At 40.9% G+C, this 19108-nt stretch overlaps 1 protein-coding gene across 1 annotated transcript in view; it reads right to left on the bottom strand.

Moving 5' to 3' along the window:
- The window catches only part of Nxpe2 (neurexophilin and PC-esterase domain family member 2), a 37175-nt gene extending 18082 nt beyond the window's left edge, over positions 1-19093 (bottom strand). The window contains exons 1-3 of the mRNA XM_042683018.1: positions 19018-19093; positions 6556-6673; positions 5734-5818 (exon numbers count right to left, since the gene is read on the bottom strand). Coding sequence (XP_042538952.1) covers positions 5734-5818; positions 6556-6565 — 95 coding nt within the window. The 5' untranslated portion in view covers positions 6566-6673; positions 19018-19093. The remainder of the gene's footprint in view (positions 1-5733; positions 5819-6555; positions 6674-19017) is intronic.
- Positions 19094-19108: the final 15 nt, after the last annotated feature.

The following is a 19108-nucleotide window of genomic DNA, read 5'->3' as shown; positions in this document are numbered from 1 at the left end:
TATATGAAAACATATATGTGAGCTGGGCACCCGTGGCTCACGCCTGTAATCCTAGCTACTCAGGAGGCTGAGATCTGAGGATTTTGATTCAGAGTCAGCTCGGGCAGGAAAGTCCGTGAAACTCTTATCTCCAATAAAGCACTGGAAAACGGGAAGGAGCACTGTAGCTCAAGTGGTAGAGCGCTCACCTTGAGCTGAAGAGCTGAGGGACAGCTCTCAGGCCCAGAGTTCAAGCCCCACGACTGACAAACAAACATATATGTGATATGCACATAGACATGATGGAACTGACTAAAGCATAGTATATGAAGTGGTGGATTTCCACGGTGTATTCACTTAGAACAATTAACAGAGAGTAACAAAATGACGATTGGGAAGCTGAAACATGTTCTTGTCTGAGAGGAGCGGAGAATTAAGGGGAGGCGACAGATGGATGGGAAGGGGAGGGGTGGATGGATACAGTTATAATACTCAGTGGACATATGTGGAAATGGATCTAGGTGACAACAGGACTGACTGGGATGGGTTAGGAGGGAGTGGGGGCGGGGAGGATGATGGAAGGGTTGTGACAATGATCAGGACGCATTGTTCTCTTAGGCAGACGCTGAAACCCCTTTGTACAACGATTATTTAAAGATAATAAAAAGTGAAATGAAAAAAGAAAACAGTGAAGTAGAAATAATGAAATAGAAAGGATAGGTTTTTTTTTTAAGAAAAAGTTAAATAAGATTGTGCCTCATTAGTTGGATTCCCTACTTGGGAGTTCCCATGTCATGCGGATGGCAAGGGTAACCCATTATGATCACGGAGTTGGAAGGGCAGACTTCCAGATATCCTGCCCTAATAGTCTGATTTTATATTTATAATATCTGTTGCCCACTGATAAACTATTTACTGATATTTGTGAAGGGCCAGTCCTCAGCCATTCACACTGATCCTTCTAGCCTGTTTCCTTTCCCTGGATGCTTTGACCACATCTTACATTTGACTGTGACTATTTTTCTCTTCAGAGCTCTCACTAACACGGTGGCCTTCATTAGCAGGAGGAGAAGTAAACGGGCCAGAAAAGTCTTTCCCTCAGAGCCATCACCTTTATATTAACAATAAAAAATTAAAAAACAAAAGTCTTTGAAGTGTCAAGTCTTTGAAGCTTCTCCGTCATACTCCAAATGGCACAGGCCCAGCCCTAGAATCACAAAGTAGAATACGGAAAAGTAATTTGGAGTTGAGGGGCAATATCTAAATAATAAGCTTACTATCCATCTGCCCTAGAGTTATTTAAACATCATTTTGAATAAACTTCCTGAACACTCTTCCCGCTAATCTAGGTTGGGCCTCTGTTTTTTGTGTGCACACTTAACTTCGGTCTTATCATTATCACAATTTCTTTGTGTTGGACTATATTTGTGCATGTAACTCTTTTTTTTTTTTTTGATCCGGTCGTGGGGCCTGAACTCTGGGCCTGGGCGCTGTCCCTCAGCTCTTCAGCTCAAGGCTAGCGCTCTATCACTTGAGCGACAGCACCTCTTCCGGCTTTTTTCTTTTTGCTTATGTGGTGCTGAGGAATCGAACCCAGGGCCTCATGCATGCAAGGCAAGCGCTCTGCCACTGAGCCACCTTCCCAACCCTGTGCATGTAACTCTTAAGAACTGGATCTCTCATTTCTGGATCTCACATGCATTTGTGACTGCTGTTTAACTTAATGGTTAAAATCAGCATTTGTTATCTCCCAGTTTGTGTAGATGCAAACTAGGATGGACTGGGCAGCTTAGCTGAGTAACTGGCTCAGCTTTTCTAATGAGGTCAAGATGGCAGCTGGGGAGTGGGGGACGGGAAGGTGGCTCAGTGGAAGAGCGCTTACCTCGCATGCTTGAGGCTCTGGGTTTGATTCCTCAGCACCACATAAGCAGAAAAAAAAGCCAGAAGTGGTGCTGTGGCTCTAGTGGTAGAGCACTAGCCTTGAGCTGAAGAGCTGAGGGACAGCGCCCAGGCCCAGAGTTCAGGCCCCACGACCGGCCAAAAAAAAAAAAAAGATGGCAGCTGGGGATACAATCATCCTGAGCTCATCACTATGGTTAGAAAATCCACTTCCAAGGAGGCACACTCATCCTACTGTTGTCAAGTCTCAGTTCTTTGCTATCTGTTACCTGTTAACAAAAGACTTTAGTTCCTTACAATATAGACCTTGCCACACTGCTTGAGTATCTTCATAATGTCACAGCTGGTTCCCCCCCAAAGCAAGCAATCCAAGAGAAAATCAAAGAGAAAACTGCAATTATCTTTTTGACTGACTTACGCACCATCAGTTCTATCACATTACATTTGTTAGAAGGAAGTAGAATCCGACCCATTCAAAAGGAGAGGAATTAAGTTATACTTCTTGAGAAGAGTATCAACGAATTTAGGGACACATTTCATAGCATGTTTTCATTCATGAATCATCTCCAGTTGAACTAATACTTAGAAATATATTCCAGATTAAGACCCATATCAGTAACTTAAGAGAACCACATGCAGTTCGTTATCATTATTTTTTATTTTAAAACATTGTGTGGCACCCGCCTTGAGCTAAAGAGCTCAGGGACAGGACCAAACCCAGAGTTTAAGCTCCACATCCGACCAAAACAACAACAACAACAAATGTGTGTATACTGCCACCTGTAAAAATGAAAAGAACAAGTTTAAAACTCTCCGAAAGATTTCTTCAAGTTCTAGAAGATAAAAACCAGCTCAGTCGCTCTGTGGGTCAGGATCTACACCCTTACCTATACAGCTTTGGGTAGTTGAATAATGTTCAGTTGTAGTTCCTAGTCTGGCCTTTATTGATACTTTTTATTATTTTTCATTTCTCCTTTCCCCCCACCTAACCTATCTATCTTTGCCTTAAAGTGGCTATCTGAGGAGGTAAATGAGAGTTTCAGATGACTAGGAAATGGCCTTGGGAAATACCTCAAAATGCAGGTTAGGGTGGAGAAAGTAGACACCACAATTTAGAAAGTTGTAGATTCAACTCCTGACTCTGAGATTTGCTCAATTTTCTCACTTGCAAAACAAAAAGTATAATCCCCAGATTATCTGAAGGCACATGTTTTAGTGCAAGCCAAGCTCCTGGTGCATTAAGTGTTTCAACTTTAATCTTAGCTTTTCTCGGAATCTTTAGATTCTGACTGTGACTTTTCCCTGGACACTGGCTACCTACACACTATTTTGCTAGTCCCCGATTATAAATTCTTACTGGGTGTTGAACTCTCTTCCTCCTACACTGACTCCAGTAATCAGTTCCGGTTCTCCATGTCCTGCCCTATTGATGCTTGATGTTAACTTGTGTGGGCTTCAGAGAAATTGCTGGATGGTTTAAAAAGTGCATGCCCTGCTGGGCACCAGTGCTTGGGTCTATAATCCTAGCAAGTTGGGAGGCTGGGATCTGAGGATCTTGGTTTGAAGCCAGCACAAGCAGGAAAGTCTGTGAAACTCGTGAAACTTTTATCTCTAATCCTCAGCACCACATAAGCAGAAAAAGCCGGAAGCAGCACTGTGGCTCAAGTTGCAGAGTGCCAGCCTTGAGCTGAAGAGCTGAGGGACAAAGAGCTGAGGCCAAAGAGTTCAAGCCCCCATGACCGAGGGGGAAAAAAATAGCTGGAAGTGGAGTTGTGGCTCAAGTAATAGAGTGCTAGCCTTGGGGGGGAGGGGGGAGGAGATAGTGCCTAGGCTGCAATCAAGCCCTACAACTAGCACTTAAAAAAACAAGCGTGTAAGCCCAACGCTGGTGGCTCATTCCTGTAATCCTAACTACTCAGGAGGCTCAAAGCCAGCCCAGGCAGGAAAGTCTGTGAGACTCTGATCTCCAATTAACTACCAGAAAACCCAAAGTGGTGCTGTGGCTCAGGTGGTAGAGCACTCACCTTTAGCTGAAGAGCTCAGGGACAGTACCCAGGCCCAGAGTTCAAGCCCCACAACTGACTAAAAAAAAAAAAAAAGTGCATGTCCCTTTGCATGTTTCGGGATGCTGTTTTTTTTCCAGTCTTCATTTTTAATACTGATATCCTTGCATAAGGATGATATGAGTCATGCAAAGCATAACTGAGTGGGATGAAATTCATAAATCATCTTCATAAAACTTTCAAATTTTGGACACGTTGGGGATCCACATCCTTGATAAAACGTCATTGTAACTGGAGATGTTATTGGGGAAAGTTAGTATTTCCAAATCATCAACTTGGTTGAAAGATGTTTTACAGGGGAGTGCACATTTCTGGATTTTCCTTAAAAAGACATTTCATTTGCTGTGTTTTTCCAATACAGAAAGAAAGGTATGTTAGGATAATTTCACTATCATAAAAGCAGGACCAGAGTGGCAAAGTTGTTTTGTATACCTACAATAAAACCCAGCTTTATGTTTGATTTCACAGGACCAGACCTGAGGTGGTGAGCGTAAATGCCACATAATAGACCACAAATACGACATGAATTACAAAGGTTAAATATTCATAAAATTGCCTATCATGAAATCATAGAGAAATAAAATTTACTGATTTCACATCTTCTCTCGCTATGTTTACCTTTCATTACATCCTGTGTAAATTAGTACAGGATACTGGAAATTTAGTTCCCTGAACTCAATGCCAAGTCACAAATAATCAAAGCTAGGTTTTGGAAAAAAAGAGCAAGTAAATGCTTATGAAATTTGCCAGGCAACGTGAGGGCTCTATGAGCTATCTCAAAAGCTGCATTTCTACAGTGGGGTGTGGGATAGAGGACTTTCCTTAAAAAACCCAGAAGCATGACCTCCCAGATGACACAGAGGAGGGAGGCCTTAGTCTGGCCTTGGGTGGCTTATTTCCTAATGCATGCCTAAACTGTATTCCTGCAGTACTGGCCAATCTTTCCTTTGCCCCTGTGGCCAGCAGGGCAAGGATAGGGGCATCAGAATCTTCTCTGAAGCTGTAAAGATATTCTTGATTTTTCTCTCAGGGAGGACTGAGATAGAGAAAGGTAAAGAAAAAATAAGTTCCTTTAAAACTTTTCAAACACCTGCACAGTGGAAAGCAGGCCGATCCGTAAAGTTCAGTACTAGACTCAAACTACAGTTGAGCTGGGCACTGGTGGCTCGTGCTTGTAATCCTAGCTACTCAGGAAGCGGGGATCTAAGAACTGCAGTTCAAGGCCAGCCCAGGCAGAAAAGTCCATGAGACTCTTGGCTCCAATTAACCATCAAAAAGCTAGAAGTGGAGGTGTGGTATGACGCCAGCATCAAAGGCTAAAGCATCACCCACTTCAAGTCCTAGTCCTGGCACACACATGCATGCGCACACACACACGTACACACAAACACGCGCGCGCGCGCACATACACACACACACATGCATGCGCGCATACACACGCACACACACACGCACGCGCGTGCACATACACACACACACACACACACATTAAGTATTTGTTGTGAGCATAATTAGGTATCTCCATTACAATGAGAAAATGTGATTGAGTTTTATTTGGGAACAAATACACACACATGTGGCTTGTCAGGAATAAAGTTGAGAGCAATTTATGACAAGGTGCATTATACATCTTCTCCTAAATCATTCATGGGGCAGGGAGGTGAAGTGGAGTTGACTACCTTCAATTAAGTATGGGGTTCAAATTCTCCCAGGCTGCATGGTGGTTAGAGCAGTCATGATTATAACAAAGAGGGTTCCTGCTTCATCCTTGGCCTAGCCCTTCCTTGTGTACCTGTGTCTCGGAAGAATCTTCATGCTCTTGCCTCTTTCTCCCACGATACCTTGCTGCTGGTCCTGCAACTGGGGCAGCTGGCCTACTGTGGAGATGGAATGGAATCATTCGTTATTTTGGCTCAGCATTAAGGGTGTCTCATGTCTGTTTTCTTCTGATTGTTTGTGTGCGTAGGAGGGAGGCAGGATCTTTCTCAGTAATCGTGTCCCCTTCTGGCATTAGGCCAGTCTCTAGCAGTCTAGGCCCAGGCCAGTTTCCTGCCTGTCCCCTAGGACACTTTTCTGCCCATTCCTGAAGAAACTCTGGCTTGTTGCTTTTCTCTTCCCCCACTGTGGATGTTCCTGTGTGCCCAGAAGTGACAGGGCTTGCTGCTCTGCCCCCTGCTTGAGGAGACCATTCTTAGGAGGAAATTGCACAGCAAAGTTTTGTGCATTTCCTCTCAAGCGGCCTTCTCCTTTCCCTCAGGCCTGCACCCGGGTGGAAGGCGCTCTAGATGTCTGCCCAACCTCAAGATTTCTCAAGAGTACTCAGGGGAGGCGATGGAGAGGAGCCAGCAAGTGGGTACAAACTCTCTTTATGCCTACACTCCCGGAAATTCTAGTCTCATACTAGCCCACACTCAACCTTTAGCAATTAATCTTAAAACCTTAAATGAAATGAGAGGGACCGTGTGACATGCAGGATTACTAGTTTTATCTGCAATGCCAACCCTGGAACACGGTGTTTACAGGCTCAGTGGAAAGGGCTTCTGCCTGTTCGGCAACACTTTCCATTAAACATAGGGATGGAGGATGAAAGGAAAATGAGCTAAATTATTCTTACCCATCTGCATGGAAGTCTCAGTTTTTTTTCTCGTTCTCCCTTCAGAAGTGAGTCAGTACTTGTGTTCCTGCTGATGTTCTGTCTGGGTTGGTGTATGGTTGGCCTGTGGCCTCAGTTGCTGAGAAGTTAAACAAAATTATCATTGTGTTGATTATCTGCATCTTTCTTGATACTGAGGGAAGGATGGAATGCTATCATCTGTCTATAGCTGCATGGAGTTGGAAGTCCTCTAGGATATATCTCCAAAGATCAGTGTGTTAGGAAGTCAAGATCCTTAGACCACAGAACAAAATATTAAAATACATTTTCAATAAGCTAACTGGGCTTTGAATCTACAACAAACAACAAATGGTGAGTAATGCTGGTATATGTTCCTTGAACTGAGAAGATGGTATTAAATAAGATTATGAGAACTTCTGTTCCCTAGAGGCTGATTGATAAATGGAAACAGTAATATTTATCTAAATTAGTGAAAGATACATCGTGATAAGTTCTAAGATGGGAGGAGGGGTCTTACTGTTTTGTTTGTTTGGTTAGTTGGTACATGGAAGGAATCATTTTGTAATCTATGGGCTTTTCATTCAAAAATTTTTAAAGTTTTGTTTAAAATATATGAGTAATAAGAGAAATCAATTATATTGAATTACAGGTATAAAATATACCATTATAGTATTATTCGTGTTATATTTTATACAATAATTGTGATATTATTAAATTCTGATATATTTTAATTATATGGGAATATATACCTCTTCTATTTAAAATATTAAATAGCAATACCTGGTAGTTGACCTAATCACTATCATTTTAATGTAATAATGAGATTGAATAACCTTTTGTAATACATGGATAATTGCGGCATCATATGATATACTGTATTCCTATTAATAGAAATCACAGATGTTACTTTATGATCACATTAAAGAAAGTAACAGTGTTGTGAAAATAAAGATGTAATCTTTTACCATGCAAAATCACAGATTCTTGTGAAATGCCCCAAGGAGCCCCTGGGATTCAGAATGTCTCTGCTACAAGAGAGAGCCAGCTTCTGAGATCAAACACAGGAAGGTAAGAAAAGGTTAACAGAAATTTAAAAGTGGAAGCCCCGGTTTCTAGAAAATTATGCAGCTGAGGATAAGCATTAGCATTTAGAGAACTGAAAGCAATTTGACATTTGGAAACACTGTCACTACTAGATACCTTTTATTGAGGGCTTTTTAAGATACTGATTACTGCCTTAAACATAAGTATTTTCATGTGATTAAGTTCTCATAACATCTTTCTAAGGCAACATACTTGATCCCCATTTGGGAGATGAGGTCATTGGGAACCAATGATTTTAAACAACTTTCTAAGATCCCATAGCTTATACACCTTCTTTAGCGATTCCCACCTTCTTTATGGTAGGTATGTGCAAATACACTCAGTGGATACCTAAAACCAGAAACAGTACCAAACTCTCTCCATGTAGACAGAACTGAAGATGGTTCATCTTGCTATTTTTAGACTCTTTGATGCTACAAAGCAGTATGCTTTCAGTAGAAACTCCACTTTGAATTTTCATCTTTCCCTAGGCTGTACCCAGTACAATACTCTCTTGTAATGTTAGGTAGTAACTGCAGGCTATACCTCCCAGCCAGGCCCATGATCACCAGGGACCACCATCACTGTGGTGTACTGTGCTGCTGTGCTAAAATACTCAATAGTATTCAACCCACTTTGTCTTATATTTTCAGTATACAATGGTAGGGGGCCATTGTAAGTCTAAGACCACCTGTACTCTATCTTTTCATACATACATACCTATATGAAAGCTGAACTTATAAATCAGGCCCAGTAGGATGCTGACTGGGGCTGGGAAGGTGGCTCAGTGGTAAAGTGTTTGCCTTGCATGCATGAGGCCCTGGGTTCGATTCCTCAGCACCACATAAGCAGAAAAGGCCAGAAGTTGCACTGTGGCTCAAGTGGTAGAGCACTAGCCTTGAGCTGAAGAGCTCAGGGACAACACCCAGGCCCAGAGGTTCAGGCCCCATGACTGACAATAAAATAAAATAAACTCTTTATAACTGTATATTGCAGTAGAAGTTATGTGAATGCAATCTTTCTAAAAATATCTTACTGTATCGTACATCTCCTTGCCACAGTTGGCTTCAATGAATGCAGAACCGTGAATAAGGGAGACTACTTAAAGCACAGATTTCAGCCCAGCTCAGGAAGAGTCTGGGATGTCTTTCTGAGTAGGAAGCAGGTAATCTCATTAGGAAAAGCTCAGAAATAACAAGCCTTGAATGTCTCAGGAGAGCAATTGTATCCTGGAAGCTAATATGGTTGAGTTTCAAATGCCACCTGTCCCCATCCAGCTTCAACACCTTTGCCAAATATAACAATGCTCCTACCTACGTACATTGCACATGCTTTTCTCTCCAAGTGTGCCTCCTTCCACACAGACCTCCTGTTCAGGCTAAGAAACATCTTTCAAGACTTCATGGGATGCTGTATCTTGTTTAGAAAAGCTGGACTCTTAAGCTTTCTAAAGGCAGGTGGAAAAGAAAGCAGGATAAGACAATTCTCAGAAGACAAAGGATCAGAAGATGAGTAGCAAAGGGTAGAGAAGTACCTTGCAGAAAAAGAGAAAGTATAGAATCCTTAGGGAAGGAGGAAAATTAGATGGTTTATTGCCTGTGTCATAAGACTGTTGAGATTGCAGGGAAAATAAAACTGACAACACTACCATTTCCTTGAACAATTAATCTGCCCAAGCTTCGGCCCTTATGGAACATGTTCACAATGTTTGCTTACGTTTCTTTCTACATTCTTAATCTTAAACTGTTACATCTAGAACAAGAACTTTCTCATCTTAAAATCTCTTTCTTCAAACACTTTTATAAGTTTGAAAGTTATTAAACTGCTCAGTATTGGTATATGTATGTCTTAGAAAACTTTGTTAAGAATTCATTCAGCCAACTGGTGAGAAAGCACAAGCCAGCATGGGTACCTACCAGCCTCTCCACAGCAGGGCAGCCTCTGAGACCTTGTGCAGAGGTCACAGTGTTGTGTCTCATAATCACCTTTGATTTTTTTTTCTGTAGATTTTTAAAAAGTTTTTAAATTAGATTTTTAAAAGATCAGGCCTGCTATGGTGGTGGATGTCTGCTATCCCAGCACTCTAAAGACACAGATTAGGAAGATGGTCAAATCAAGGCCAGCCTGAGCTTCAGGGTGGGTACCAGTCCCAAGTGGAATGAGCTGGATCTCAGTGGACCCTTTACCAACCAAGCATAGTCCTTTCAAAGACTTTCTTCCCATAGTTATTCAATTTTACCACACTGCCATTCTTGGAGTCTCAGATATGGAGCAATTCTTTTATTACTTTGTTCAATTAATCATTTATTAATTCATTATTCCCTCATGTGAGACAAGGGTTCACTGTACAGCCCCTATTGTTTTGAACTAACCTTGAATTCATAATCTTCCCATCTCAGCCTCCCAAGTCCTAAGATTATACCAGGTCCAAAGGGGAAAAGTAGAAAGGATAGAATGCTTTCAGGGAATCATTTTCTATTTCAGATGCTCAACCTGTATAAACGCTCAGTCATAAACAGGTTCATCTATTAACTGAAGCCTCCCAGCCTCTTTCATCATTGTTCTTCCTGCATTGCACAACTCTCACTCATCTTGAATATTACTAGTGAGCATCATCTCTGGTGTGGAAGAATAAACAGCAAATAAAAGAAGATGAAATACTGTGTATCTAGACCTGAAACGCCCCTGAGTTCCAAACTTCATTTCAACCTGGTATTCAAGTCATTGGAGTGTCACTGCTACCCTAACTACATTCTAACAGTTCTTAAGGAATTTTCTGTTTTTCTGGTTCAGCTACTATAATTAGGTTCTCTGTGCCTGGATCCTGGAGAGATTCCTTCTCAGAGTCCCAGCTACATTCTGCCTTAGATGCATGGTTAATTTTGGGTGGGAGTTGTCTCCACAGTGATAGCAGATCTAAGCTGGCTTTCAGCCAGCATTGAGCCAGGATGACTTTCTCCCATCCTTAGGAGTAGAGATCTTATTCTTCTCCCTTGAAGCAAAGGATATCTGCTGAAGACCTGAGAACAAGTTCCTTGTCCCTCTTCCAAGGCAGAAGCACTGTACTCTGCTCTTCTTTCCTTAGCCAAAGCTTTTTGCCTGGGTCCTTGGGACAACTGTTTGCTGTCCTCCCTCCATTGACCAACCAAAAAACAAGGTAGTTGTAGAGAGACTGGATCTGTTATTAAAGAAAGTCTAGTCCCCTCTTGGTGTTTTGGTGAAAATGTTTGGGGATAGAATAACATTTAAGTTAGATTATCCTTTGCAAAGTGGATGGACATCATCTAATCAGTTAAAGACTTGACTAGAACAAAGCCTCTCCCTGTTAAGAACTAACTCCATCTGCTCAATTTCCTTAAAAGACATGTGTGTATACACACACATATAATCATATATATATACACACACACATATATCTTGATAGAAAATGACTTCAACTGAAAACACTCACACCTTTGCCCCCTGAGAACCATAAAACTGCCCTTCCTGAAGACCAGATGAATCTAAATCATCTCCCACCCGCTTCCGTCTCCCCAAACATATCCTGCAGTTGTAAAAGAAATAACCCATGAAATGAGGCTCCTACCATAAGTTGACATATCTGCTCAAAACAGATGCTTCCTTATAACTCAAGATTCAATCTCTGCACTAAGAGCCCCTTCCCCTATTCCCATCCTGCCACTGTCTCTCCTGTGACAAACTACCCCATATCCCTGCCCCACCTGACTTCACGCCCTGTGCCTAATAAAAGGAGACCTCAGTTGTAAGAGAGTGCTTCATTGCTTCTGCGGCCTGGCTGGAAGACCCTGGCATCCCTCTCAGGCTTTTACCTGTTGAACTCTCTTCACTCCTAACTTTTCTCACCTGTATAATCTTTCCTTGAGTCTATAATGGAATTACTGGCTGTCCTGATTCTCAAAGGAGAGCTGCACCAGCAGCTCTTTGAGATGTCCAGCTTGCTGATTTTCAGTCACTTTGCAAACCTTGGTACTTCTCCTAATACTATAAAGGCTGTGATAATTACAGTCATAGACAGACAGACAGACACAGACACACACACACACACACACACACACACACACACCCTTCTTGATTCTGTTTGACTAACGTACTTTTTGCATGATACATTTTTTTTTTGAAATTTAAAGAAAAAATTTTATTGAAGGTCTGAAAAACAACTCCTAAAAGATTGGACTTTTCCAGAAAACCGTAGCTACACAATGCATTGCGTCTATGCATGATACATTTTTGAAAGGGGTGATTATTAAGATTTCTTTTCTTCTCAACATTGATGCCTATGATATGTAACACACTGTGACAGGCCTTGTTGGACGTGGCTTTGCTTTGTTCTAAAGATTGGTTTGTTGAGTTTCTTATATCTATAAATCAGTATCATTCCTCAGCTCTGAAAACTTCTCAGTCCTTGCCTTATCTCTCTTCTTATGTCTAGGCCTTCAATTAATTGTATACTAGACCAATTGATACTGTATACAGATCTTATAACATGGTGTTCCGGGTTTTGTTTGTTTTTTTGTTCTCCTTTTGGTTTTCAGCTATATTAAAACGTAACTATATTAAAGCTATATTAAAACAGCTATATTAAAATCTGTCTTATAGTTCTGATAATACAGCTATCTTTCGGTCTTCTTTATCTGATACCTCATTTTTTTACTCTGTATGAGACCTAGAAAGAAATAGTGACTTTTGAAGGAAATATTTATTTCCCAGGAAGGGCATGCTCCTACCACCACCAAATTTCTACTGTACAGTATTGGATCAATTTGATCTGTAGCTGAGATATGTCTTGGCTTTGTTCAGTGTTTTACCACATTGATCACTTACTTCAAAATTCTTAAGAGCAGTCAGGGCTTTGCCTGCAGTAGAGTATGGATCTAATGCTACACACAACTCCATAGATCTTTTCATGTTTTAGAGGCCGACCACTAGCTTTCCAGATAATGATGGTTGGGGGATGTCTATTGACTAGTCTTTGCTCTCCAGCCTTGTCCTCCAAATCACGGCAATTGCGTGGATTCCTGAACATCCAGCTGCCTTGTACCTTGCCTTAGGAAGGTTCCTGCTATGCTCCCGAGGAAGGCTGTCTCACTAGGTTGGACCTGAAGAAAGCAGCCCAGGGTGTCGTGCAAAGGGTTTCTCATGACTTTGACAAGCTTCTCATCACCTGGCTGTGAGGTCCACCCAGGGAGGAGAGCTCCCCCCTGCTTCCTCTTCATGAAAGACCATACACAGCCTTATCAGAAATCACCTGCCTGAAACCAGTAACTGTCAATCATCTGACTGGGAGTGAGGAAAGGATTCCAGACTCTGAGGTCACTTCCTCATCTGCTGAGGTCACTTCCTGAGCCGACAGTGCGAGGCTCCCCCATGCTCGGGGATCCCTCCTGCATCCACTGGGGGTCACACCTCCTCTCGCCTTTCCCGATACAATCCCGCTCAACCGCAAGTTCCCCCCTTGTCTCTCTCTGCACACCTCCACCTTGTGCGAGCAGGTTGGGGTGGGGGGGAGTGGAAAGGGTGGGCAGGGGCACTCACCACACGAGGACAGGAACCATGTAGCCCTCGCAGCAGCCAGCCATGGAAAGGGAAGAGGCCGGCGGGGTTCCTTCCTTCCGCAGGTTGGGGTTGGGGGGAGGGGGCAGGAGGCAGATTGCCCCCCCACATAGAGAGTCAGATGGGGATCCAGCGGCTCCTGACCCTCTCCCCTCCCCTTGTCCGCACCATGGGCCCAAGTGGGTTGATGGAGCTAGAGAGCGAGGGCCCAAACTGCCTGCGCGCAAGATGGAGCGCTGCGGAGAGAGGGGCGAGAGGGGAGGGAGGGGCGTGGCCACAGCAGAGGCGGAAGTGGCGTCAGAGCACGAGGAAATGACCTAAGCCTGCGGGCCCTGCACGCAGGCGCGCTGGGTGACAGGTGCAGGTGCACCGGGAGAGAGCCCAGGGAAGGGGCCATTTCTCTCTGGCAGCCATTGGCCCTGTGAAATGCTTTCTGAACTTTGGGGACAAGGACCAAAGATGTGTTTTACACACCACAGAGAGTGTATTAACAAAACTAAAATCTATTTTGCTGAAAAAAAATACTTCAAAAAAATTCCCTTAAATACAAATTGAAAGAAAGACCTAGAAAGAGGGAGAGAGAGAGAAGGGGAAGAGGGGTGGAGCAGAGAGAGAGATTTAAGGAACCAAATACCAAGCGAGAATAAATAACAATATAGTCCCAAGAAGTTGAGACAGAATATTATAAACATACTCATCAGAAAATTTAAAACCTAGTAGAACTGATAAATTTCTGGGGGGTGGGGACAAACAGACAATGCCAAAATTGACTTAAGAAAATAAGCAAACAACCACAATAAAACTCTTAAGTTAGAGCAATAAAGGTTAAGAAAATAGAAATGTTCGTTGAAGCCTTGTTTTACCTTAAATAAGTTTGAGACTGGGGGTTTACAAACAATAGCTTTCATGAATGCATTGGGTAGTTGCAACACATTACAACCCCAGGACTTTGATCTCTGTGCTAGGATTCTGGTTATAGCTCAATGGGACTCAACCTAATTAGTAGTTCTATTTGATACCCCTACTTCAACTTAGGAAACATTTTTGTCACCAACAGATTTGTTGGCCTTCTCTAAGGAGAGAAATACCCTAAAGGCATCCTTTTTACATTCTGCATCACAAATTCAATAACAAGACTGATTCTGCCTAACCTACAATGCAGGGCCTTTTATCAGTGGCCTAACAATGGAAGTACAGAAAAGAATCAACTTCCCAGCTCACTGCAGTTGAAAGTTCATACATGGAATGGGATCAGAGAAGAAGAGAGGCTAACAAGGGGGTGGCATATTCGTGCCTTTTCCTAGAATAGGCAGAGACTTCTCAGAACTTGAGTGTCGTTTCCTTTGTTTCCTTTAGTGTTCTAGTGTTTCTGGTTCTAGAGGCTGCTGGGTATATCAGTTAGTATGGAAATTAGATTACAATGCAGAGTTCATTTAGCAGTAACTCTGGCAGCAATTTTTAATCCAACTGGCTTCAGTTGGCCCACCTAAAGAGGAATTTTTGGCCTTTAGACATCCTGTCTTCAAAGATAAACAAGATAAGACAGGGTTGGGGTTCAACTAGGTCAATAGGCAGTCTATTGGGTAGCATTTTCTTCTGATTTAGTTTGGAGGAGCTCTTTATGAATTGTGAAAATTCTTTGTTTTTATTATTTGGATATATGGATTATGCCTTATATTTTTCCTTTGCTTTAGGGTATCTTTTGTTACACTACCATCTTAATTTGGTTAAACATGTCCATTTATTCAGCTCCTTCTTTTATGTCCTTCAATATTCTGTAATGTTTTAAGGGAAATGAAGAAAATTTCCCATTATCCTCTGTAGATTTACAGGAACAAGAATTAATATACAAATTTCTTTACATGCACAAGAGAAAACTTCAACATGAGTGCCGTACACAAAGAATTATTTCCTCCAAAGGCCAAGAGGTTGAGGGTAAATAACTTCCTGAACTACAGAGAGGAATGGAGGCTTGGATAGCAAGGGTCTTGAAGTATCCAATGGGTAATGATCACAGACTGGGAGGGAAGAAGGAAAGAGCACATGTAAACAAACATTGTCTTAGTATGTACATAAAGTCTCTCAGAAGAGACATTAGATCTGCTCTCAGGAGAAAAGATGATGCATGTGTTCTGGACAAGATGCTTTGGGTATGGAGAACATTAATCTCTTCCTACTCTGGTAATTAATACTCCCTAAATACAGAGATTTCATAACAGGTACCATACCCAAACAAAATGGCAGAAAAGGTGTAGCCTACAACAGAATATTACCCAAAAAAATCCCAAAACCCAACAGTATGTTGCTATGGGAACATAAACTATATATATATATATATATATATATATATATATATATATATATAGTTACAATTAATGAACCAGCATCCATATTTTGTCAATAAATCTATATTTTATTCAGGGTTCCTTGGTGTTTACCTTAATATCCTCCCTCTCACCGTAAGATCCCATCGTACATTAGGTAGTTAAGTCCTTACATAAGCTCGTTCAGAGCCAAGACTTTTCTTGGTTCTGATAACTTGTTTTGAATAGTATTGACCAGGTGTTTTATGTAGAGTGTTCTCAACTGGTCTTTGCCTGGTATTTGTCTCCTGGTTTATGGGTTTATAGGTTTGGGGGAGAAAGGCCACAAAAGGAACATATTATGATTTAAGAGCGCTAGTGTTGACACTGGTCATCTAGCAGAGGTAGAATTTATCACATTTTCCTCTTTTTCCATGCTGTACTATTTAGACGGAAGTCACTATGCACAGAACAATTACTTTTTTAATTTGAGCTTATTATTTCTCTTCTAATCAGTTTTGTGGTTATATACCTGAAAAATATTTCCACTGGGTCATACCTTGCAAATGTGCTGGCATAAAGTCATTCCAGTGTTCTCTTATGATTTATAAAAAAAAAAAATCTTTCCAATGTCAGATGTCGTATATTCCTTTTTTATTCCCCAAATTAATTATCTGGATATATTCTTTTTCCCTTGATCAAATTTACTGGAAAGTTACCCACATTTTTTAGTCTGACTCTTAAGAATGAGCCTTTCATTCCGTTGATCATTTTAATTGTCCTTTTCTTTGGTATACCTTCTATGCACTCTCTTATATTTGTGATCTTCTTATTTCTATTCTCTTCAGATTCACTGCACTGTTTTTTTCTATTTTCACTTGGACACACTGTTCATTTAGTTTTAATTTTCATTGCTATTTAATAGCCGCCTTCACGGTTATGTATTTCCCTCTTGGTCTAATCTGGGAATATCGCACAATGCCTGGTGTACTTTCATCATTACTCATTGTCAAATATTTTGCAATTTCGTTGTGATTTCCATTTAAATGATGAATATGCACGTTGTTGAGATTTCCTTTGTGACTCACTATGTGGGCTACTTTTGATTTTCACATGTACTTGAAAATAATGTGCATTTCTGTTTCCTTGGCTTTCTTATTTTTCTAAGTTTCTTGGGATTTCACATTAAATACGAATATTGGCATCTTTCTTTTTTCTCTTTTTTTCTTTTACAACTCTACTCTCCTTGATGATTTCAGTATTTCAATATTTCAAGGGAGTTAGTAAGCATGTATTCCAAAATCATCTCAAACCTATATTCCAATCTACAATTCAACCACTGCATAGGCTTCCCATTCATCAAGAGAATTTAATCTTGGTAAATCCATGCCTAGTTACACTGCTGGCTACTAGAGTTACTCTAGCAACTGTTTTCATGCTCCAATAAGTCCAGTTAAACAATTACCTTCTTGGGGGCATGTAATGGTATCCTAAGAAGGACATTTTTCTGTCCTTTCCCATCAAAAGAGGCTAATGAACCTCTAAAGTCATAACTATACTACCAATGTATGGGTATTGAGCTACACGCCAACTCCAGCCTCCTGTGTATACGTAAGGTATACAAAAAGAAAGGGAGCACACAGAGGTACTGGCACAGGCACCCAACATATCTGAAACTAAGTTGCTCACAAAGGGAGGAGGCAATGGATTTTGTACATCTCAATAATTGTGAATAGAAGCTATACTTAATCCAGGTCACTGTTTGGGACATCCTAGTCATCTTTTGATTCTGGAAGGGGCTGTTAATTAAATACTGTGACTCACAGCTGAACGCTGTGTGTCTTTAGCTGCATCTGAAGTTGTGATGCCTGACTGTCAAATCCTTATGAAGAAGTCTACTCACATTCTTAGCACCATGGATTTCTAAGACGTCTTTAAATAATTGTTCTGAACTCCAGGTCAAAGTGCCATCTGAGTTCCCTAAATGTGGTAAGCAGGATCAGATTGGGGTTATGGGAAGCATTCCATGGGATAACCTTATTACTTCTCTCATGGGCTAATTAGCCACAGAGCTAATGTGCAACAGAAATATGAAGGCAACAAATTAAATACAGGATGAATTGGGTCCACAGTTGAGGAGATGCATCTGGTAATAACCTTTTAAAATTTTTGTATATAATTTTTATTATCTTTAAATAGTCATAACCAAGTTGTCTCAATGTAACATGTCAATGTATGAGTATAGTGCAGCTTGATTAATGTGCATTCCATCGTTTTCCTCCATCTCTCCCAACCCACTCATCCCCTCAGATTACCTGATTTTATTTTCACATACGTACATTGAATATTATGATTGCATTCACCATCCCTTACTTTCTCCATTCTGGTCATCTCTCCTCTTGGATAATGACCTCTTTGTTAGCAAAGTATCAATGTGCAAATGACCACATGGCAAGAGACAAGTGCACTAAAATAGTTTCGTAGTTAATAAGTATTTGATATAAAAATCTTATCAACATAATAATGGCTATAAAAACCTATAGCTACAGGATAACAATGTCCAAAAAGAAATGTACTCTTTACCTGACTTATATAATTGTAACCCTTCTGTACATCACTTTTATAATAACCATAAAAATTTTAAAAACAAATTAAATTTTAAAAAATAAATGTTAAAATCTTATAGCCAACATAATGGAGAAAAAGTAAGATCATTTCTGTTTAAGTCAGGAATGAGAAAAATATGTCCACTCTCTCCACTTTTATTCAATATAGTGCTACAATTCTTATCCAGAACAATGAGGCAAGAGAAAGAAAGAAAAGGGATACAGATAGCACAGAGAAAAGTTAAATTTTCCTTATTTGCAAATAAAGACTGTAGGGAATCCGCAAAATCTCCTTAATTTGATAAACACCTTTAGTAAGGTAGCCTTTAGGAACAGACTAAGATCGGGAGAACAATCTTATGGTAGCCTCAAGAAATGTAATAACTAGGAATAAACCTAGCAAAGGTTTATTATTATAAGACCTTGAAGAAGATACTAGACCCTGGAAATATACCCCTTGTTCACAGATGAGCAGGACTGTGTGTGCAATCAACAGACTCAGTGCAATATCCACAGAAATTCTAAACAAATAGAAAAATCAATCCTAAAATTCACATTAAAGCACACAAGACCGTGAATAGCCAAAGCGATCCTGAGGAAGGAAATTTAAAAAAAAAGTTTGAGGCTTGACAATAACTAACTTCAAATTACGAAACTCAAGTCCACAATTGAGATTTGGGGGAAGATAGTGGTGGAGCACTTAGAAAGGAAAATTAAGGATCTCCTCCAACCAACAGGTAACCCAAGGGCTTAAATAAACAGGGCAAACCAGTTTAAGGACCCAGGCAGAACAGTAAGCAAACAGTCCTAAACTTCTAAAAGTGAAGAAATGGTGCACAGGTGTACACAGATACACACACACACATGCACACGTGGATGCACACATGCACACAACTTACCTAAACTGAAGGGACCAAGGTTCATCAAAGGCCAGAGCTAGAGCTGCCTCTGGTGCCTAGAAAGGAGGCAGCCATTTCCGGAGGACCCCAG

Source organism: Dipodomys spectabilis, unplaced genomic scaffold, assembly GCF_019054845.1.
Source record: "Dipodomys spectabilis isolate Male_0828 unplaced genomic scaffold, ASM1905484v1 ptg000076l, whole genome shotgun sequence".
NCBI lineage: Eukaryota > Metazoa > Chordata > Mammalia > Rodentia > Heteromyidae > Dipodomys > Dipodomys spectabilis.
The sequence above is the reverse complement of the archived record's forward strand: the minus strand, read 5'-3'. Positions and strand labels throughout refer to the sequence as shown.